This window comes from Triturus cristatus, chromosome 2_1 (genome assembly GCF_964204655.1).
Source record: "Triturus cristatus chromosome 2_1, aTriCri1.1, whole genome shotgun sequence".
Lineage (NCBI taxonomy): Eukaryota > Metazoa > Chordata > Amphibia > Caudata > Salamandridae > Triturus > Triturus cristatus.
Genome location: NC_140581.1, coordinates 773,943,679 through 773,965,141, shown reverse-complemented (window position 1 = coordinate 773,965,141; position 21,463 = coordinate 773,943,679). Strand labels below are relative to the sequence as shown.

General features: G+C 43.0%; 1 protein-coding gene across 1 annotated transcript in view; it reads right to left on the bottom strand.

Moving 5' to 3' along the window:
* Positions 1-4,561: 4,561 nt before the first annotated feature.
* CHSY3 (chondroitin sulfate synthase 3) overlaps positions 4,562-21,463 on the bottom strand; it is a 565,351-nt gene continuing 548,449 nt past the window's right edge. The window contains exon 3 of the mRNA XM_085632715.1: positions 4,562-6,925. Within this exon, the coding sequence (XP_085488841.1) occupies positions 5,363-6,925 (1,563 nt within the window). The 3' untranslated portion in view covers positions 4,562-5,362. The remainder of the gene's footprint in view (positions 6,926-21,463) is intronic.

The following is a 21,463-nucleotide window of genomic DNA, read 5'->3' as shown; positions in this document are numbered from 1 at the left end:
CATCCTACATGTACAGATGGACTCTGTATCTCCATTTACAACAGGAAACCTACCAAACCCACACATTTCTGAAAACTAGACACCTGGGGGCTTCCAGGGAGGTATGGCTTGTGTGGATCCCCCAACGTTTTCTTACCCAGAATCCCCTGCAAACCTTCAATTTTAGCTGAAAAAATCACTTTTTTCACACATTTTTGTGTGGGAAAGTTGTGGTATCGCCGGGTTCACACAAATTTCCCACCAACCAGCTTTCCCCCAGGTCTCCCGATAAAAATGGTGCCTCACTTGTGTTGGAGGCCCACGTTGAGTTTTGCGCAATTTCCTGTTGCGGGCACTAGGCCAACCCACACAACTGAGGTACCATTTTTCTCTGAAGACTTTGGGGAAAGCAGGGTGGGTGGAAATTTGTGGATCCATGCAGATTCCAGAACTTTCCACCACAGAAATGTGGGGAAAATTTGTTTTTTTTTAACACTCTTTTAGGTTTGTAAGCGATTCTGGGTAACAGAACCTGGTGGAAGGCAGTCAAGTCACCCCATCCTGGATTCCCCTGGGTGTCTAGTTTTCAAAAATGTATAGGTTTGCTAGGTTTCCCTAGGTGTCGGCAGAGCTAGTGTTAAAAAACTACAGCTAGACACTTCGCAAAAAAAGGGTACATTTTCATTGTGAAAATGTGGTGTGTTCACGTTGGGTTTTGAGCCATTTCCTGTTGTGGACACTATGCCTACCCACACAAGTGAGGTACCATTTTTTGGGGAGACTTAGAGTAATTCAGATTTGTAAAGCAACTGTTATTACCTATTAAGTTTTTTATGCATTTCTACCTTCCAAATGAAAGATATTGTGTAAAACAAAAGTCAGTTTGAAAAATTACCGATAATTCTCATGCTAGTATGAGTATTCAAAATTGGCTACTGATGGAAGTCCATGAATGGAAAAAGAATTCACATCTTCCTTTTTAGGTCTCGCCTACGCAGTGCCCATGCGCTGCTTACGAGGAGACCTTTAGAAATTGATTCACTTTTTGGGCCAAAAACGTGCACGCTTTGCATTGCTTTCAATGGCAACGCATGCACGTTTGGCGATTCCCTTGCGGGAGCGAGCTTTGAAACCATCTGTTTGTAATAAACAGATGGTTCCAAAGCTCGGTCCTGCAAAGAAAACAGGCGCAGGCCCCCCTCCTCTCTCCCTTCCCCCTGCTGCCTCCTTCGCCTCCTCCTCTCCGTGTCAAACTTGTTCATCTGGGAATTAACATATACCAAAATCTCCGCAAATTACAAACAAGACACGAACAATGGATAAGGGTCTAAACTGCGGCCTTGGGGGCGAAGGGATATAAATAGACGACACTAGACAACGTCAAGGTGCCCTTCAGGGGCAGTTAGAGATTCACATGGCTACAAATGCACTGCGCGTAAAAGGGCACAACACATGCCGAGACGGGCAGCTTGAATGTCGGCCAACAGGTGGCAACAAGCATTATTAAATATAATCGATTCCCAAATCCTGCGGTGAGCTTCACGGATGATTGATTGTCTCTCCTGATAATTCCTAGTGGATCTAAAAAAATCCAATTACCTCTGCTTTGCCTTCGACTCCGACGGACTTCTGTCTCTGAAGGACTCCAACCGACTTCAATAAGTGAAGGGAGGGAGAAGCAATAGGAACGCTCGATTATTCTGATTGACGGGAAATAAGGCGAAACTAGCCAGGTCTGATCGCCTGTAACTGACACATCAATAAGTTGATTGGTCATAAAATCTGACGGCCCACCCGCCCCGGAAGAAACCGCCCAGATTCTCCAAGTAAGACACCCTTGCGCTGACCCTGAAGTACTCATTAATTTGCATGCGGGCCGGTGTTTCTAGATGTGTAGGTTATGGGGGACGGTCAATTCAGGCTCTCCCCCCAGAGAATACCGAGAGTAGCTGTCAGACGAGGCGTAATGGGGAAGGCAAAGGCATGGCCTCCTGTTGAGGTCGCAGGGCCAGGTCTGGTAGCTTCTCAGCCACTCCATGTCATGATGAAGGGCGTTCTAGGCGTCGGGACAGACACCATTTTTTGAGTTGCGAGAGCACGATGATCAAGGGAGATTTTGGACCAGTGGGCGGGATCGGAGGTGCAGGACCTGCCCATACTTTTTAAAGTTACCCCATTTTTTGATAAAAGATAAACGTACGGGACGGTTAATTCCGAGAGCTGAATGCTTCAGCTGCAGTGTAAGGTGGCGAGTCTTCTGTGCTGTGAAACAGAGGGAGGGACAGACAGCCAAGCAAGTCTTCTTGCCAGTGTGTCAGCTTATCTAAAAGAAATGTAAATGTGCACCCCAGGTCAATCTGCAAATGGAAAGGGAGCTATGATGCCGGTATTGGTTAATTAATGGAATCACTTTACACTTCCATTTGACACAGATTTATTAGTTTTGAGTGGTATTGGTAAGGATTTACACCACAACTACCACGTCACCTACCACCACCACATACACCACCACCACATCCACCACCACCACCACCACATACACTACCACCACCTCCACCATGTCCACCACCACTATGTCCACCACCATCACGTCCACCACCACAACCATGTCCACCACCACCACCACGTCCACCACCACCATGTCCACCACCACCACCACTTCCACCACCACCTGTGATGGGTAAAGTGTCACTGGAGTGCCGGGGTAATAGGAGTGTCAACCCCGGCTGTACATGGGACATTTAAAGATACATTGGGTGCGAGAATAGGGGCTAGAAGTATTACACCAGACCCAAGATACATTTTGAAGAGGCGCAATGTCACAGGAGCTCCTGTAAAAGCATTAGCAGCATCTCTACCTTACAGTGGCATACCTGTACGAGCCACTCACTAAAAACAAGTATTGGCATAGCCAATAGGTCTCGCCTTTGGGACCTTATAAGTGTTTAGCCATGCAACACTTGATGTTGTTGCACCAAGGATATTGTGTTGGATAACTAAACACTTATAAGGTCCCAAAGGCGGGAGATACATTTTGAAGAGGCGTAATGTCACAGGGGTTCCTGTAAAAGCACTCACAGCATCTCTACCTCACAGTGGCATACCTGCACGAGCCATTTACTCAAAACAAGCATTGACATAGCCAATAGGTCTCGCCTCTGGGACCTTATAAGTGTTTGGTTATCCTGCACAATATCCTTGGTGCAACAACATCAAGTGTTGCATGGATAAACACTTATAAGGTCCCAAAGGCGAGACCTATTGGCTATGCCAATGCTTGTTCTTAATTGTTTCAACAAGAAATGCTGCGGAGCTCCACAGATAGTCATGCCACGAGAGTGGCTAATCAAAGAGTGCTGGCGGCTTGAGGTTGTCTGTGCTAGCTCAGTCAAGGGACTGCCTTTGTCTTTGTGGGCCTTATTCGTTCATTGTGTACTTAAGAGATCTCTAAGGGGCCGATTTTGTCGCAGGGTCTACATGATCAGGAAGCACGTTAGTGAAGAGATGCACGAGCACCCCAGTGGGCGAACCTGAGCTTCAGAGACAGTCCTAACAGGACATCACAGAATATAACTTGTATGAATGTTCTATACAATGATGACTGAATGTTGAATTTGTGCATGTACGTGCATATCTTATAGTAACGCAGTAATGCAAATTGTTCATTAACTTGCGGAAACAGAGCCATCTGCCGTTCTCACTTCTAGCAAGGAAAACCCTTCCTCTAACTGTACTTTCAAAGTGTGATATTTCTAAATCGCTAATTTGACATTTTCTTCCAACAAATGTAGTCTCTTTCTCAAATAATATATTCAAACCGCGTCGGATTGGTTTGCTCGTGATAAAAGCTCAAGTTGACGAATTCATTGATACCAACGTAGGAATGATGTGTTGAGAACCTATTAATAGGAAAGCAAAATCTAATTAACTGTGCAATCTAGGAGAGGAGACATGCAGTTAATCATTTGATCACACTAGGACACATTCAGGATAATAGCTGCTTTACAGAGAAATCGCTCTTTATAAAATATAATTGTACACAAAAACTTGCATATTTAATATTTTAACAGTGTAAGAACTTATAAAGCATTTTAACTTAAAAAATAAAGCACAGTTGTATGTGGTACTGTATTTGCATTCCCGGAAATAAATAGGAGAGGAAGAATAGTCAAAGTACATCAAGAGCTTGCTTCCAGTTTATGCTCCTTCTGTCCCCACCCAAATTACCCCCTCTCTCGAAAATTGGTCCTCTAGATTTTTAAACTATATTATGTAAGACCCACATTTTTTCTTTTTCTTGAATTATTCATCTCGTTTAAGAAGCAGTATCAGTAAACTGAGTCCCACTGTACATTGAAAATAGATTGTTATCATGGCAATTTCAAATAAAGAACTGCAATTAAGCAGAGGAAATGGCAATCAGCAGAGGGGTGGGTCAGCTAATTAAGACAACAGTTCTTTGTTAACAAACTTTGAAGTAGTTTGTAATCTGCCTGTGCCTTGTTTCACTCTAAGGGGAGCAAAGAGAAAAAAAAAATGTTGTTATTCAATCTAGAAAATAAACCAGGCAAGGTAATAGGTGTGTGTTTTTTAAAAAGAATACTGTTAGGTCTGTACTTTATTATAAATAACCATGTTCACTCATATTTCATCTTCTTGCCAGCAAATGAAGGACATTGGTTCACAAACTTCTAGAAGGTACAGTACATGAACAATTTGATTAAATCATGATTCCTTGAGAAAATAAAGTTCATTCGCATTGAGAGTAAACACTGCAACAAACATATAATAAGACATTAGACCTTGGTAGCCAGTACCGATTGATCATGTAAAGACTCCCCTCAAATTTGTTTTTAAAAAATAAAGATACAATCATAGCATTTTCATTTACTTTAAAAATTCTGAAGATGAAGAAAAGTAGTGTTTATATAATTAAGTCTTCATATAAATTATAAAACTCAAGTTTATGTTACAGAGTCTCTTCCCCGGATGGGGAATAAAGCACTTTTGTGGTACCTTCACCAGTAAGTATTTGTATCACATTAAGTTTGTCAAAACACGACGGAGACGGGTATTGCATCTTAAAGCCCAAGAGTACATTGTTCTGATGCAGTCTTTTATGATCGATGGAGCTCCTGGGAATCCTCTGATCCATGGCATCATTGTCACTCCATTCCGAGTGAAAAGATAAGTACAAAACAAAAAAAACAACACTCCTAAAAACGTGATTGTGAACAATTCATTGGTGAACAGCAGAGCAATGAAAAAGTCAACTCTGGTCAACACACGTTCCTTGAAATACAACATAGATGAGTCTGAAAATGTGATGAAGAAATAATATATAATGAGGTAAGCTCCCCTAAAGGTGGAAGGTGCAGAAATGTCAGGAAAGAGTTCGATTGTATCCAATACCTAAATGTTTTTCTAACCAGATTTCTGCCAGTTGCATGGTGGACGCAAATGTACTTGCCTTGGAACCTAAGCACATTTTGTATTGCTTAGGATTTAAGTTATGGTCACACTGAACAGGGTGGAACACGTGCACAAGCCCTGGATCTTGACTCCTGAAAGGTTTCAGCCCTGACATTATCACTTTAGTGTAGAGGTCTACATCCTCCAGCCCCCAGCCTTGAATCGATGTATCAAATCCACCAACCTTGTCTAAATCACTCTTATAAATACAGGTGATTCCAAATCCGTAGTCTCTCCAAAACCCTGATTTCTTTGTGAAAACAAAGTTACTGTCATCTGGAGGGTTTCCTCCATATGCAACTTTTGGATCATATTGGCTAAAGACGATTGGATAATACACCTGCTGTCCCTGAACGGTATTATCTCTGCATCGCTGTAGAAAGTCTGAAGTATAAATCAGGTCAACATCACAAAACAGCAGCAGTGTATCATTGTCAAACTGAGCCGACGCTTTCTCTAGGGCCAACCCTCTGGAGAATTCTCCTGACATTGGGACGATGGTCATTTCTGCCTTGGGATACTTATTGTGGTATTCTTGAAGCAATTCTATGTGCTTGTTGGAATCCACGTAGTTGTCGGAATCGAAGAGAATGATGACGAGTTTGACATTCTGATTTGGAACAAGACATACCTTCTCAAAGTTCTCCATAAACCTCAGGAATATATCGTACCTTCCAACCAGGGGAACAAGAAGATGAATTTTTTTGCCACCATTTTCTCTCATTTCCTTGGTGACATGAAACGATGTTAAGATCTTCAAAGAATTTGAAAGGAAGGAGAGTGACTGTGAATCACCCGTAATGCTTTCAACCAGGCTTTGAACATCAAGCTCCTCTGCCTCTTTAAAAAATGGCTTACTGAAAGATTGTTGGAGGTATATATGGCGCCTTACCGGAACTGTGACTTTCCTTCCCTTGTGCCTTTTGTACAAAAGTAGCATATCCAATATGTATTCTACTCCATGCATGGGATCTACTCTGCGGTACCCATATTGAATTTCCTTGAAGTCGATAAGCCGCCCCCTAGATTTGGAATTTTCATTGATCATCTCCATCACTTGCATCACAGTATCATCCAACGATGCTCTCATAATGCTGTTTAAACTCTGACACGGTGGTTGGTTCTCGGCCATGGAGTAGATGAGTTTACTTGTTAACAGCTCCCACTCTATCACTTCGTTTCTAGCATGTGGCTGAAAGCGGTTAAAGGAGGGCAAAGCTCCTAGCTGCTGGTCTTCTTTGCTTATCTCTGTGTTACTGAGCTTGCTCATGGCCAAACTTTCTCGATGGAGCTGGATCGAGCGGTAGCGCAGTTCTGAGATTTTGCGGCTCAGTATGTAATTGTGCAGCCTGTACTGGTAGGCTGGCCTTTTGTTCGGGTGCAGTGTTATTGCTGTATGAATTTTGCTGTTGTGCAGATCCTGTATATAACCTTTCCTGTGGTGCTCATAGTTTTCATGAAACAGTTGCTGCATCTAGAAAAGAGAATACAATATGGTTAGCTTGAATAGTTTAAAACATCTTTCATAAAGTCTGCTTGAGGCCTTTCACATTTTATCATTGACACATGTATGCATATTAAGTTACTAAACTCCTAGTGCCCGACCCATCTAATCTCTTCCATCTGCAAATACAAGAAATATATCATTCTCCAAATCTTGAGCACAGTTACTTCCCTAAACTGCTAATCTGTACTCAAAAGGAGGAATGCCTTCCCAGCTCCACTATTAGCTGTCAGCAATAACATCTTTCTTCCCCGCAGGATTTGTTTTTTGCTTAACAAAAATCCATTTCTTGCCAAGATGTACAATTGAATGTGCTCTATCATTAATAGACATGATAGGAATGAATTAAATGAAGGAACACCAAATCGCTTTTGGCGTTTACAATTACAGAAACCTATAAAAAATCCATAGAGAGCAAATCAGTAAAATGTACATACTAAAAATTTAAATAATAAAAGGTGTCCCACAGTGTGCACCATTTAAATTCAATCATGTCTGTCTTCTGCTCTTTTCTTAGAGATCTAACATAAACAGGTTTGAGGCTAATGTCAAAGACGAGCAACTGCGCTAAGGTTAGAGATCGTTTTATTTTTTACAATCTGGAGATGAAAAGCTTATTGCTTAAATTGTGATAGCTACTTTGTAGGTATGGTTAGATCTATTAGTCAATAGGAAGATGATGTATACCTGGTGAATAACGATTACATTGTATGAAAGAAAAATCACAAAACCTTTGTTAAAAAATTGAAATAGAAATTCACTTTTGGTCGGTCCTAAAAGGTAAAGGGAAATCTGAAAATGTGATAGTATCACAAACCATTCCAAACTTTGAATTGCTTAGCAAATTTCAACTTTAAAATGAATCTATTTGGCCTAGCATCTGCACCAGTAGCTATTAATCAGGCAGGCTTTATTTGACTGAAATAGACTATGCCAATTTATGAGGCCTAGTCAATCACCATTTCCAGCTGTATCTGCACAAAGAAACATGCATTGGCAAAGCCAATAGTTCTCAACATTGCCTCAGCTACTGGCCTTGTCAATGTGAATATATATTAGCCATGTTGTCTAGTAGCACATCTGTTCTGCATGGCTGAAAGCCGCTGAAAGTCCAGAATCACAGGATGTTGAGCTGATGCCAAGCACCTATGCTGGCCACATCATAGCACTTTTTTCAATGATGTTGAGCTATGCTGAACAGCAGATGTGCTGCTAGACAAAAAGACTAAAAGACATTCTCATTGACAAAGCCAATAATTGGTTTTACCAATGATTGTTTGATGCAAACGGGGTCTTGCTGAGCAAATTTGGAAGTGATAGTGAGAAACAGTTTAGGAGCTTTAAAGTAAAATTAGGATGTGGTGCATTGGCCTGAGCTGCCTCCAGAGGAACTGGGAAACCAGGCTTAAATCTCGGGGTCGGCTGAGCATTTTGTGATTCTGGGCTAATCGGAAGTTTTAACAACTTTTTAAGAAATGCCTTGGTTTATGTACACACACACACATGCATTGTAGTGGTATGCAAACAAGGGAGTAAGCCTGAAAACATAAATGCTCCTATGGAGGGCTTGAAACCATAGAAAAAATGGCTGCGCAAATTGTGAGCAGTGTAAGGAGACATTTGCTTGGTACATGCGCTATGGGATGGCCAAACACAAGAAGAAGGCCTAACGCTCGCATGCCTTGACGAATGAGATCAAAGAAAATGAGAGCAATGCTGAAGTTTACCAATGGTAGGAGATGGGTGGTTTGTAAGCCCGCAAATAGAACACAACAAGTCTTTTCGCTACAGCTGAGCAGTGCATGCGCTGTCTAGCTAAGACCTAAAAACAATAAATTTCACACTGACGAAACCTACTGGCTTACCAAAGCTTGTTGTATTTAGAAACAGGGAGATTAAGTGAATTATCTCTAAAAACAAAATATGGATCTGAGACTGAGGCTATGGAGATGATATGGCATCCTCTTGAGAGAGGATGCAGTGAAGGGCCAGAGCTGTTGACTATGGAGCTGGTAAAACGGGTTTGAGTTCCGGTGTCAGATTTACATCTAAGAATTTGGACAAATCACTTCATCTTGCGTGCCTACTTTTGCCATGGACACTGAGGGGCAGGCAGACCTTGATGACATCAAGACTCAGTCTGGCTTCTTTGAATAGAATTCAAGTTAAGCAACAATGGCACATAGAAGCAGAAAAAGAAAGAAAGTGTCCAGACGGGAGAAATTTGAAGAAATAAAGAGTCCCACCCTATGAAATGAGTAGCAATAAGGTGAGACGTGAACAGATAAGTCATTTTGCACAGGAGAAATTGGCCTATGCAATGACAGCAGAAGACATAGGTACTTTAGAAGCTCTGACATGCCCTGTAATAATGCATACCTGGTTCATTTGAGGTCTGAATATCCAGCTATAAACGCCATTGCTGAATGATCACATATGGTGTTAACACGCAGACACACCTAGTGCCCACATGGGCGGAAAATAAATAGAGTCTACACGTGTGCCAAGTAATAGCAGCTGTACACACATGCTCCAATCAGCAAGTCAGGTATACACTAACAGGACATTAAAAGGCAGATCACCACTCACTAGAACGAAACAGACTACAATGGGAGTTTAAATCAGTGATGGGGTTGAGTGAGGGGGTAGTTTGTGGATGGGGCAAACATGCGGAGGTGCATGGAAGCAAGCAGAGACAGGAGGGCGGAAGTGGAGAAAACTGGTAGCAGCAATGAAGGGAAAAGCACTGAGAGGGTGATCTGTGGACGGGGCATGAGGGTGGGTGGGAGGAGACACAGCTGGCATAAGCACAAGCACTGTGTTGAGTGCTGCAAAAAGATAGAAAAAGTAGGGTCTAATATGGTCATAAAAACAGGAGCAGTGGATGTTTACAAGTACTTGTTCCAAGCTCTGGCGGAGGGCAAAACACAAGAAGAGACATGACCATGCGTGCCAGGGACAAAGGGTGACCACGAATATGAAACCGACTTTGTAGCGAGAAAATGGAAAGCCTGTGAGTGGTCTGAAGACCCTAGATTAAACACAACATGTTTCTTCAAAACAGTGCATGCACTGTCTAGGCGAGACCTAAAAATGAAATGACATCTATGACCTTCTTTCTCAGAAACCGTATGCAGGTGTGACGTGTGGGCAAAAAACTTCTAGAACACAAAAGAAACGTGTTATGTGGGTAATAGTGATGTGGAGAAGTGTGGCTCAATGTGGAGAAGTGTGGCTCAATGATTAGAGCAGCAGACCCTGATGCAGAGGTCTAGCCTGGGACCAGGGTTCAATTCCCTGCCTCGGTGGGTCTTGGGCTCAAAAATTCCATGGACCTGATAATTCTCGCATTGGTCCCTATTCCAATCATGGAGTCCCACTCTGCAACTCTGGGCAGTAGCTTGCTTAATCTCCACAACGGCCCCCACAATGCTAAGGATGCCTGGCCTCCACCTTGGGGGTGCCCAGGAGTGGATGCCTCACAGGGAAAGCCAGGATGGGTTCCACAGCACCTTGAAACCCTTGCGGGTGAGTAGTGTGCTATACAAGTATCAAATTTACATTTAACCCACCTTTAGAGGTATATTTCCTGAACCATCATATCTTGGTGGAAATTGCACTACGCGTGGTGAGATTTCAGCCAGTGTTTCCCTTTGAATTGGCTGTTACCATGTCATCTAGACCTTTCCTAGGAGGACAACACCGAGTTTGGTGGAGCCCACCTCTGGAGATGAGAGATCTTCCTCGGCCTGTGGTGATGGAGGAAGATCCATCAGTGATTGGTGTGGTTTCCTCTACCACACTGACGGGTTTTCAATCTGCTGTCTCAAACTCTAAATAATTTTCCAAGTAGCTGGATCACAACTCCTCTCAAGTAGACTGCTTGCTGGCCTACAATGAAAATGCATGCACACAGGAAAGTATAGACTATTTTGCTGTGCTTTCAGGAACATTTGCACAGTAGGAGTTGATGTCGCTGCACAGATATATCTGATTATGTTCACATTTACTTCTGTTAACCACGAGCAACACTGTATCTGGCATTGATGTACATGGAACTTTCTTTATCACATTATGCTCAATATAAAAGGCAAGGGGATAAGGAAACAAATTCAACTATGAGCGAAGAAATATGCTGGACTCCTACTGGCTTTGTAAAGGTACCGCTTCCCTTTGCCTAAAAGTGGGAACTTCAGTAGAACCCTCAGCATCTAGTTTAGTTTTTAAATTTTGCATGTGAAAACATGCACTGTGAGCCTGATTCAATTTAATGGAAAACAAAAAAACATGATAATTATGTATTTTTCAGATGTCTGCCTCCATGAAGGAAATCAAGTCGCTCTGGTTCTATTAACTTTTATTGTTTAGCTCATCACTCATACAGACTAGCATTGAGCTGACTGTAAGATTTCTGGATGGAACGTAGATCTTAAGTGAAGGGAAATAAAATAGTAGATCCACTGAAAGAGATCACAACACAGCCGTTACTAGATCACATTATCTGCCACATGGATGCTTGCAGACCTGGTGAGGAAACATATTTTGCATCATGCCAGTACTTTTGCCAACCTAGCAGAGCTGGGCAATGCTAAACCGAAGTTCTCCTATGTTAAGTGTCCCATCTACCCCTTCCAAGTGATTTGCACAGCCTTTGAGTGGGGGAAAGGGGAGAATCTCTTAGTACAAACGTTGCTTTGATTTTGAATATTATACTTGGGGTCTTTATGGAGCCAGCTTAAGGATGCTTCACTTAATAACAAAAAGCATAAATGTGGAATGGTAAAGTCGGTCTATGATCTGTGAATCACCCAACGCGCGGTAGGTTTAACGCCCATGCAAAAGCAGCATCATGTTATCCTTTCAAAGTCAATAAAATGACTACCACTGAGTTTGCTGATGCTAACACCTATTATTTGCAATGCTATGAAAATGCAAATCTGCAGTAGTACATACAAAAAGTTATTTGTTTTAGCATATTAATAAATCAAATAGACAGTAAAAGAGCAAACGTAGGCTCCAATATAATGGCCATAATTTACCATGAACTCTTGATTTATTTGATTGAGTGGGATTGTGTTTTCGTAAAATAAAAGATTATTGTCACAAATGTATGACTACTTTTGTCTGTATATGGCTATATGTGTTGAATTCTCTTTAGCCAAGATGGCTATCAATTTTAGAAACATTGGGCCATATTATCAAGGACGGAGTTAAAACTATCGCCGCTTTAGCGACAGGAAACTGCCGCTAAAGCGGCGATAATGGGCTTGATAATATGCCCTTGTGAATTCCCATTGAAACCCATGTTCCGGTGTGAACATGGGCTTCTATGGGAATTCACAAGGGCATAGAACGTAAGCAAAGGAATAGCATTCCTTTATGATTTTATAGGTTCAAAATCTGGACCCAGATCACAAAACTTTTTTGGCTGTTGCTAATATATTTCTTTCGTTGTAACTTTTACAATGTTTGGTGCAAATGCCATATACAACTCTGTTAAGAAAGGAAGGGGCATATTAACAAGGGCTTTATCTCCGTTCTTTTGGCATTAAAAGCTAAAGAAGCGGAGATAAAAATATCGCCCTATCAACAACAGGGGGCTAACATGCAAAATCGTATGTTAGCACCCTTTTTCACTATGCTTCCCTTTGCATCTCTAATGAGATGCAAAGTGGGCATTCCAGAGCAAAATAATAGGAGAAATGTCGCTAAGCTACATTTCTCCTATTATCAAGCTTCACGCTAACCCTGTTAGAGACAAAAAAAGCAGCGCTAACCACGGTTAACGCTGCTTATTTACGTCTGCTAATTTTCAGATTTAGCCATGTAATCCAATGGGAGGTGGATTACATGGCTAAATCCACCATGGGCTATCAACAAGGATATCCCTATCCTTGTAGTTTTATCGCTGCATTACCAGCGATAACCTCCCAAAATGCCGCTGTCGCTGGATTTTTTATCGCCTAGGTGGCTAGCGTTGTTAATAACGCGATAACCAGGCGATATTATCCAGTGATAGCGGGCGTTAAAAGAATTAACGCTAAGCGCCCTTTGCGTTAATTTTCCCTGTTCCTTGTTAATATGCCCCTAGGTTTGTAGAGGTAGTGGATGTGTGAAAACAATAGTTGCACCTGGTTACTGCATGTATCATAATTCTTTACAAGACAGTTTCCATTACACTGGAACAGAACCGCAGATCACATCATTTACCTGCAATCTTGGCAAAGGCAAGTGGTTGCAAGAACACAGCAGGTATTTTAGTTTCTAAATGTACCTAGTTATTTGATGCCTTTTGTTGTGGTGGTGACATGCTGGTTCCTTTTTATGTCCTGTTATGTATTTGTATTGCAATACTGCATTGTGGTATTGTTGTGTTGTACTGTGGTTGCTATGTTGTGTTGTCTTCTATGTTTTTGCTCTGCTGTCATTTTGATGTGTGTTATGTGAATTTGCTGTGTTCTGCTGTGTGCTGAAGCTACGCTAGAGACCTAAACCATGCTACCACATTTCCAGAAAAAAAACACATTTCTTTAAATTTCCAGTATCACATAAATATTTACAACTGCCTTAAGGTGGTTAAAAACAGCTACTAGAACTCTTCAACTACCAGCCAGTCAAAACCAGTTGCAGACCATACCTTAAATTAGCACTTCCAGTGCACATGTTATGTTGTACAGCACATGGTAGATTGAAAATATATCACTGAAAATATATCGAACCGTAATCAACTTGCATTGAAGGTCGGATGGTAAGGTAAGGATGGAGAAGACAACTTGGGCATCTATGGAGAACCCACAAACTGAAAAGTCTAGAAATCTGAGGTTATGGTTGGTGTGAGTATAGGCACTTTTCCTGCATTGCACCATGGATCTTTTTCTTCTACCATGTCTTAAACAGCAGAAACTGCAATGGTAATCGGTTCATAGATACCATTTCTCGTAGAATAATGTCGCAAGAGTATTTTGTTGCACCACCAAGTTACGAAAGGAGGTCAAAGGCCACAAACATGTAAATGAGATAAAACCTGAAAAAGTGCATGAATGAGCAGAGGTGTGTGCTGGCAGCACCTGCCTCCATGGTATGGGATATTGTGAAGAGATTAGGGTGTCCTGAGGAAGAACAAGCAATTGATATTTTGGGAAAAGGGTGAAGGTTTGTTGTTCAACATCAACCTGTCGTACCTCACCTATGTTCTAGGCCTCCGAATGTTTTATTTTAGAATGGCTCCAATAGGAGTTGATCTGTGCACAAGATGTAAAGAAATACAGCAAAAAACGCAGTCAAATGTATTATTTCCTGTGCAAATTTAGCCTTTGGTGACCGATTTACCCGTTCTCCCATTTAAAATAGGATGTTCTTCTTTCATGTAAAACATGGATGTAGTGGCAGCTGCAATGGGGTCGTGATGGTGAGGTGGGCTGGGTGAGGCAGGCAGGAGGGGGATTAAATAAAAGAAAGAAAAATGCACTAATGCACTTACTTGGCCGCTGCCTCGAATCTGTTCTTCCACCGTTGACGATGCAGGAACAGGAAGCACCCAGGCTCCCAGTCTCTCCTAGCCAATCATGGCGCTGCTCATAGCAGCGTCGTGATTGGTCTGAGCGCCGATATTTGGCGCCGCTATTTGGCGCTCACAGATGGAGTGGGAGCCTCGGCATGTTCTCCACAATAAGGGTGGAGAACATGCAAAGTGCGCATGACGGTTTGGCCAGTCTGAGACAGACGGCCAAATACGCACATAGGTGCAAACACCACTCCGCCCCCCGCTGGCTGACAGCCCAGCCCCGACCTGCCCCTTAAACAAAACTGGGCCTGTAGCCTAAATATAAAATGATAATAACCTTATGTTACTATCTTATTATTTTTTGTGTGGGCGACTCTCCTCCGCCTTAGTGGAGGAGCCGCCACTGCATGGATAGCGAAGGTTCAGGTCTGAAGAATTAACGATGCGTGCCTGGGTAAATATTGGTGCGTGCAACTTTATTTCCACATGTGCGGCTGCATTTCTGTCATTTTTACTTGTAATTATGTAGTTGTGGAAGCCCCCTCCTTTATGAATGGCGCAGATGCGGTTATTGCATTTTCTATCTGTTAGTACATCTTTCAATGAAGCTGTGCCTAACTAAGAAAATGCCAAGAAACATTTTAATGCAGTCCTAGTTAGACACAACTTAATGAAATGTGCACGATCACATTAAAGTATATTCAACATCTTTCTACAGATTTAGCTGGGAAAATAAATATTGCATGCTTCATCAGCGGTTTTGACAAGAGTGTCATTTGCAAGTAGAGCTAAACTTTTCACCTAGGACGTGATTACATCTAATTATAAATGATCTAACAGAAAGGAATAGCGAGAAGACTCTGCATATCTTTGAAACCTCAATGATCATAGCATCTAGTTTTTATAATATTAGATTTAATCATCAGCTACGTTTACACACTAGAAGTTTCTCTGTCAATCGCTACAAAAGCTGTTTTCAGAGTACAGTTGTTCCTCGAGTAAATCATCGTGGGAGAATGGCCCAATGGTCGCGTGGGTGGCAAAAGAGACTCGCTTGTTATTTTGTAATGTTTGTACTGCCTCCGGACACAAGCTGCATCTGTTCCTAGGGTGGAGTCTGGAATATCACTTACAAGTGAAAGGACAAGACCTAGATACATAAGTAAAAAAAAACTGTCCATGAAGTTTCTGAAAGAAAAAAAATGACTGCCTCTACAGACAAAGGCATTTTTTTGGCATGATTAAAGGAAATGTGACCTCTGTCTATTGAATGTTGAAACCATGCTTTGTCTACTGAATGTGTGCACCAATGATTCGGCTATCGAATGTATGCACCATAGCTACCGTCTACCGAATATGTGCACAGTGATTTCAGTGAGGTGAAAGGACTGTGCTAGAGCATGCACAGGCAATTATGCACAAATGTCCTTTTCATGGGTTCGCGCATTGAAGCAGAACTATTGACTATGTCAGAGATTGATAAAGACACATTTTCTTCAAAGGGGTGTAAAGTTCTAACATTTCTACATCATTTATAACGTTCTTGTGTTAAAAAGAAGACAATGCGGAGATGTAATAACAATGAATGAAAAAGCTGTGGACGCCCCACACTTCTCATCAAGAAACAGCATTGCCCTGCAGATGGTATACAGTAGTAAAAAAATGGATAGATGTGGCTAATGGAACACAGCTAGGTTCTAATCACATTACACTAGGAAAGAGAAATGTATCGAATATTTTCAGAGTCCAGCTGTTCGACGGCACAGGATAGAAAGTGACTCATTTTATCCCTCTTATTGAATGTGCACATTTATATTAAACACCTCACTGACATCTTTACATTGTTTATCAGTGTGTTACTACAAGTCATTCTCTGGTATGCTTCTTAACAATCTTAAGGTGTGATCTGGCTACATTTTTAACTGGGAAGACATTACATTATAAAAGGTAATGTGATTTGATGATAAACAAGATTACAAACTACCCAATAGCCGACTAGAGAGTGTTAATAATTGGACTAAGACCTTGTGTGTTACTGTACTATCGTTTAATGTAGTACTTAATCCAAATATGCATGGAACGGAGCTGGCATGGAGCTAGAGTGGACCCACTGTCCATTTTAGGTCTTGCCTACATATAGATTTACCTGTCTGTTGTTGCACACCTATTGCCTGCAGTATAATATACATGGGCTATGTGTCAGCTCTTTGCTCATTATTGGCTGCCTTTCTTGTCTTTGTCAGATCCATTCTCCTTTCTTCTCTGTTCTTCTGTTTACCCCACCCGTGGAACATTTCTGATTGGATGACTTGTTTCCTTCCACTGCTGACAAGAGGGCACTACTTTTTATTATTATTTGTTCTTATTATTTTGCAATTGTTTGTGGCCTTGCAGCTACACACTGCTGTCCAGCAGCTCACTTCTCCACTTGCTTTCCTGTTAATAGATCCGGCTTTCCGTTTTTTATTTTTTTTAAATCAATTCTGTGAAAGGCTGGCAGCTGGGCAATGCTACCATGCCACTTGTTTCTTTCCTTTAGTGCTAATGCACACACTTGTGGAGAAGTGTGGCTCAATGGTTAGAGCGGCTGGACCTTGATGCAGAGCTCTGGTCCGGGACCAGGGTTTGATTCCTGCCTCGGTGGGGTCTCGGGCTAAATAATTCCTCGGACCTGATATTCTTGCCTCAGTGCCTATTCTAATCATGGGTCCCATGCTGCAACTCTGGGCAATAGCTTGCTTAATCTCCACACTGGCCCCAACAGTGCTGGGATGCCTGGCTTCACCTTGGGGGTGCCCAGGAAAGCCAGGAAGGGTTCCTACAGCGGTATGAGTACAGCGCCGAGATGCCTCAGTGGTGAGTCGTGCGCTATACAAGCTTACAAGGTTTACTTCTTTTGGGTTTATATTCTGCAACTTGGAATGGAGGAGGAACATCATTCCATGATGGCTCTGCTTGAGTGCATTCATCGTCACGTACCAGAAGTCATTTTGGATTTATTTTTTCAAAATGGAAAAATATTAAATAATGTACACCTATACATCTGCATGCATGTGGTTATCCTAGATTTTTTTTTTACTTAAACAAAATCAAAGCAAACCAGCATTGGAAAAGCCAAGAGCTCTGAACTTGGTTCTAAAAGGCAAGCCCTATTGGCTTTACCAATGCTTGTTGAAAAGTATGGAAGTACGACAGTCTTCAGTGAAAGTATATAAGAGATTAAGCAAGAAGCCACTAGACATTAAGTTATGAATGGTCTCAACTGAATTGTCATTAACTGAGAGGAATGTTAGAAGGCTATCAGAGCCCTCAGCAATGAAGTCATAGTCCTCTTCAATCCTGTCTTTGTAGACCTTTTTTTGGTAAACCAATGCTCTGAGGTCAGATGTCTAACAGAACCATTACACTTTCACCATTCACATGCCGTCCCAGTGTAGAATCCATTCACAAAGTATTTCTGCGGAGTAATTCTACTTACTTGAGAATTAGATGTGACGTGTTGACTAATTTCCAAAAGTAAAACAAGCTTACTCAAAACCTGATTGACAATACTTTTTTTTAGGACTAAACATGTGTAAGTCTTAGAAATTCATGAGTGTTCCACACCTATGTCTGGCGAAAGATGCCATACTTCTGTGCTGTTGCACGTGAAACGGGCTGTCATGGGAGGAGCAAACTTTAGCGAGGGGTATTAAGACAGGTGATGGTATCATATTACAGAAGCCATTCTGAAGAGGTATATTTATGAGGTGAAAGTTAATACACTAAATTAGAAATGAGGAGTTATTACTAAAATTGCAGCTGAAAAGTTTTCCAACATCTTTCTCTAATTAACCAACACTATTATTGGTTAATGTGGAGAAAAAGAGACTTCATCAGAACTTAAAAGGGAGACATTTATTTACTGAAGATGTAATAGTTTAATAAACATGTGAAAGTCATCGGTAGTTTGTGATATATGGTGGGCTAGTCTAACAGTGTATGCTTGCTACATTGTGCTAGAGCCACATATTGAGGGACAAAATCACTCTTTATCACAGTGCTGTGATCACATATCTGTTTTCAAACAGCATGCTTAAATATGGCCCATGCCTACAGAAGAATCTTCTTTGTTAGAGACATGTTTTGTCAACAAAACCACTGACATACTCACCAATCTGGACAAACAAGGAGACCAACAATATGTGGATCTCAGCTTCCACACCTAGTTAAGAGCAGTAGTAGAATCTCCTTTCAGCTGTTGACCCTCTTCAAACTCTTACCATTCATGCATGCAAAGAATCACCCCATGATTATTGTTCCCTTGCAAAAACAATGTTCACCTCATCGTCAGCCTTACAAATGAAAGCCCGGGTTTATACAAATCAGTAACCTTTGCTGGATCCCTGTGGAGGTCATAATTTTCTTGGTAATATTGTGTTTGAACCCCTGAAAAGCCCACCCTTATCTAGGTACAACTCAAGATCTGCATTCTGCATTAGCTTTCATACCTTCAGCTACCCTCTACCCAACTCTCCTGACAGTTTCTATAACTATGTGTTATTGTGCAGAGCAGAGGCAACAGATGCTTCTTGCCACTGTCCTGCCTATGCCACAACCTTTACCTTTACATTCAATAATTCCCCAGCCTCCTCCAATTCAGACCTAATCTAAAAATCCACCAATTTTGATCCACCCAACTGAATTTCCCTTTCCTGCTTCCAACTGGACTAGAGCAAGCTCTTTAGCTCCTTCGAAGGAATCTCTAGCTAAAACTACAAACTCATTGAAAAACAACCCTTCGTTTGGTTTAACCATGCGACCTTCCAAGGCATCACACATTGAAAACACCAAGGGGTATATTCACAAGAACGTGTGATAACTACCGCAAGAGTAGCGTAACGCAACTTTAAATATCGCAGCCCATCGCGGGAAAATAACCCTGTGACAAGGTGGGATTCAGAACAAGGCGGTAGCATGCAATAGTCTACCGAAACCACGGACAATGTCTGCGATAAAACAACCTCGATGGAGATAAAAATACAAACCACAACACCAAAAAAACATGCGATGGGCCAAAGCGCGATGAGGAAATCAGCGATAAGCAGTGCTAGGCCTGCAACACACACCTGGCAGGTGGGAAAAATCTCCATAAAAGCAGAGAAAACACCCACACCCAAACTGACCTACACCCAAGCACCATGGAGGCAGCTGGAGCAGGCGCAGAGGACGAGCGCAACCCCACAAGCACCCCGGACGACCAGCATGGGACCTCGGAGACAGGGAAGGGCAAGGACAAGAAGAAGAGGAAGACAAAGTTCAGTCCGCAGGCGAACAGGATCATAGTCACGGTGGTGATGGAACACCATCAACAACTCTTCGTCACCTCCAACGTGTCACTAGGCACCAAAACTGCAATATGGCGAGACATCGTCGACAAGGTGAATGCCGTCGGAGAGCACAAGCAGACAATGGATGAGGTCAAGAGGCGATGGAATTACATCAAGCGGAAGACCAAGGAGAAACTCTGCGCCAACCAGAAGGCAGCAATGCAGACTGGAGGTGGGAGCCCAGCGCCACAGCTGGAGCTGGATGACTTGGAGGAGCTGGTGTTGGCAGTCATCAGTGTGGAGACTGTGGCCGGAGTCGGGGGACCGGAAACTGCTCGACAGGACACAACACAACTGCAATTGGGTGAGTGACCACCAGGTACTGGGGGGACGGGTAGAGATGGGCTCAATGGCACACATGCACAATCAAGCAGAGCACAGTGCACGCCTACAATGACTCTGGGTCATTGCTCAGATCTACAGACTGTCACAATGTACAATGCCATGCTGTCTGAATGTCAACCTGTACCATACGTCTACACACATGTGGACACATTTTAATACAACATCTCCCCTTCACATCGCAGGGGCACCGTCAACAACTCCTGCAGAGCAGTCCCAGCCACTCTTTATGGATGACGAGGAGGACAACACCAGCATCGACTCCCAGACCATCCAAGACATCATTGACCTCATCCGCCACTCACTTCAAGGCTCAGGGCAGCCCAGCTACATCGATGAGACCCCACCCACCTCCCAAACCACCCAGCATGAGGGTCCCACAGCCCGGCACCCTCACAAGACCTTCAGGAACAAGACATGGCCTTCCAACGTCGTGTGCTGGAGTGCCAGATGGAGACGGCTGAGCAGGTGCGGGTGGGTTCGGCATCATGGCTGCCAAACTGGACACCATCCTTGGGTGTCTATGTCCGCCCCATGGTTTCCAACGAGCCCTGAATGACATCGCTGGAGTCATGACGCGAAGAGAAGAACAGCTGTCCGCTCAGCGTGGCTCCAGCGATGCCAGCTGTGAGCTGGCACACATACTGAGGCTCATGGAGGACTTAGTGCATATGGAGGCATAAAAGATGGCAGCCCCCGCTGCACATCATCGAAATGTAGCTGGGATCCATCATGTCTTACAGACCTCCACCATGGCATTGCCGCCACAAGGTGTGGCGCTGATGAATGCTGCTCTGGCCCCACACCATTCACATCCCTGGACCCTGGTGTGTCAGTGCCACCCAGTACGGTAGCCAGATCCACTCAGGCCCCAGATGTGTCAGTGGCACACAGTGCGGAAGCTGGATCCACTCAGGCGCCTGATGTGTCAGTGGCACACAGTGCGGCAGCCGGATCCACTCAGGCCCCTGATATGTCAGTGCTTCACAGTGCGGTAGCCGGATCCGCTCAGGACCCTGATGTGTCAGTGGCCCACAGTGGGGGCAGGGCACACACCGGAGGACGAGGACGTGGATGGGACTGTAGTCAGAAGAACCAGGCACTAGCATTCATTATCGCCACCTGGCCTGTTTCTGCTTGGTCCCCCACATGGCCTCAGGACCTTCCACTGACCCACGATACACTCTGATGAACTCACCTTGGACAGCGACATCGACTGCCACTTCCGGATTGATGACCAATGACACAGCGACCAGACTGCGGACTGTACCCTTCCCTTCAACAGGACTTGTC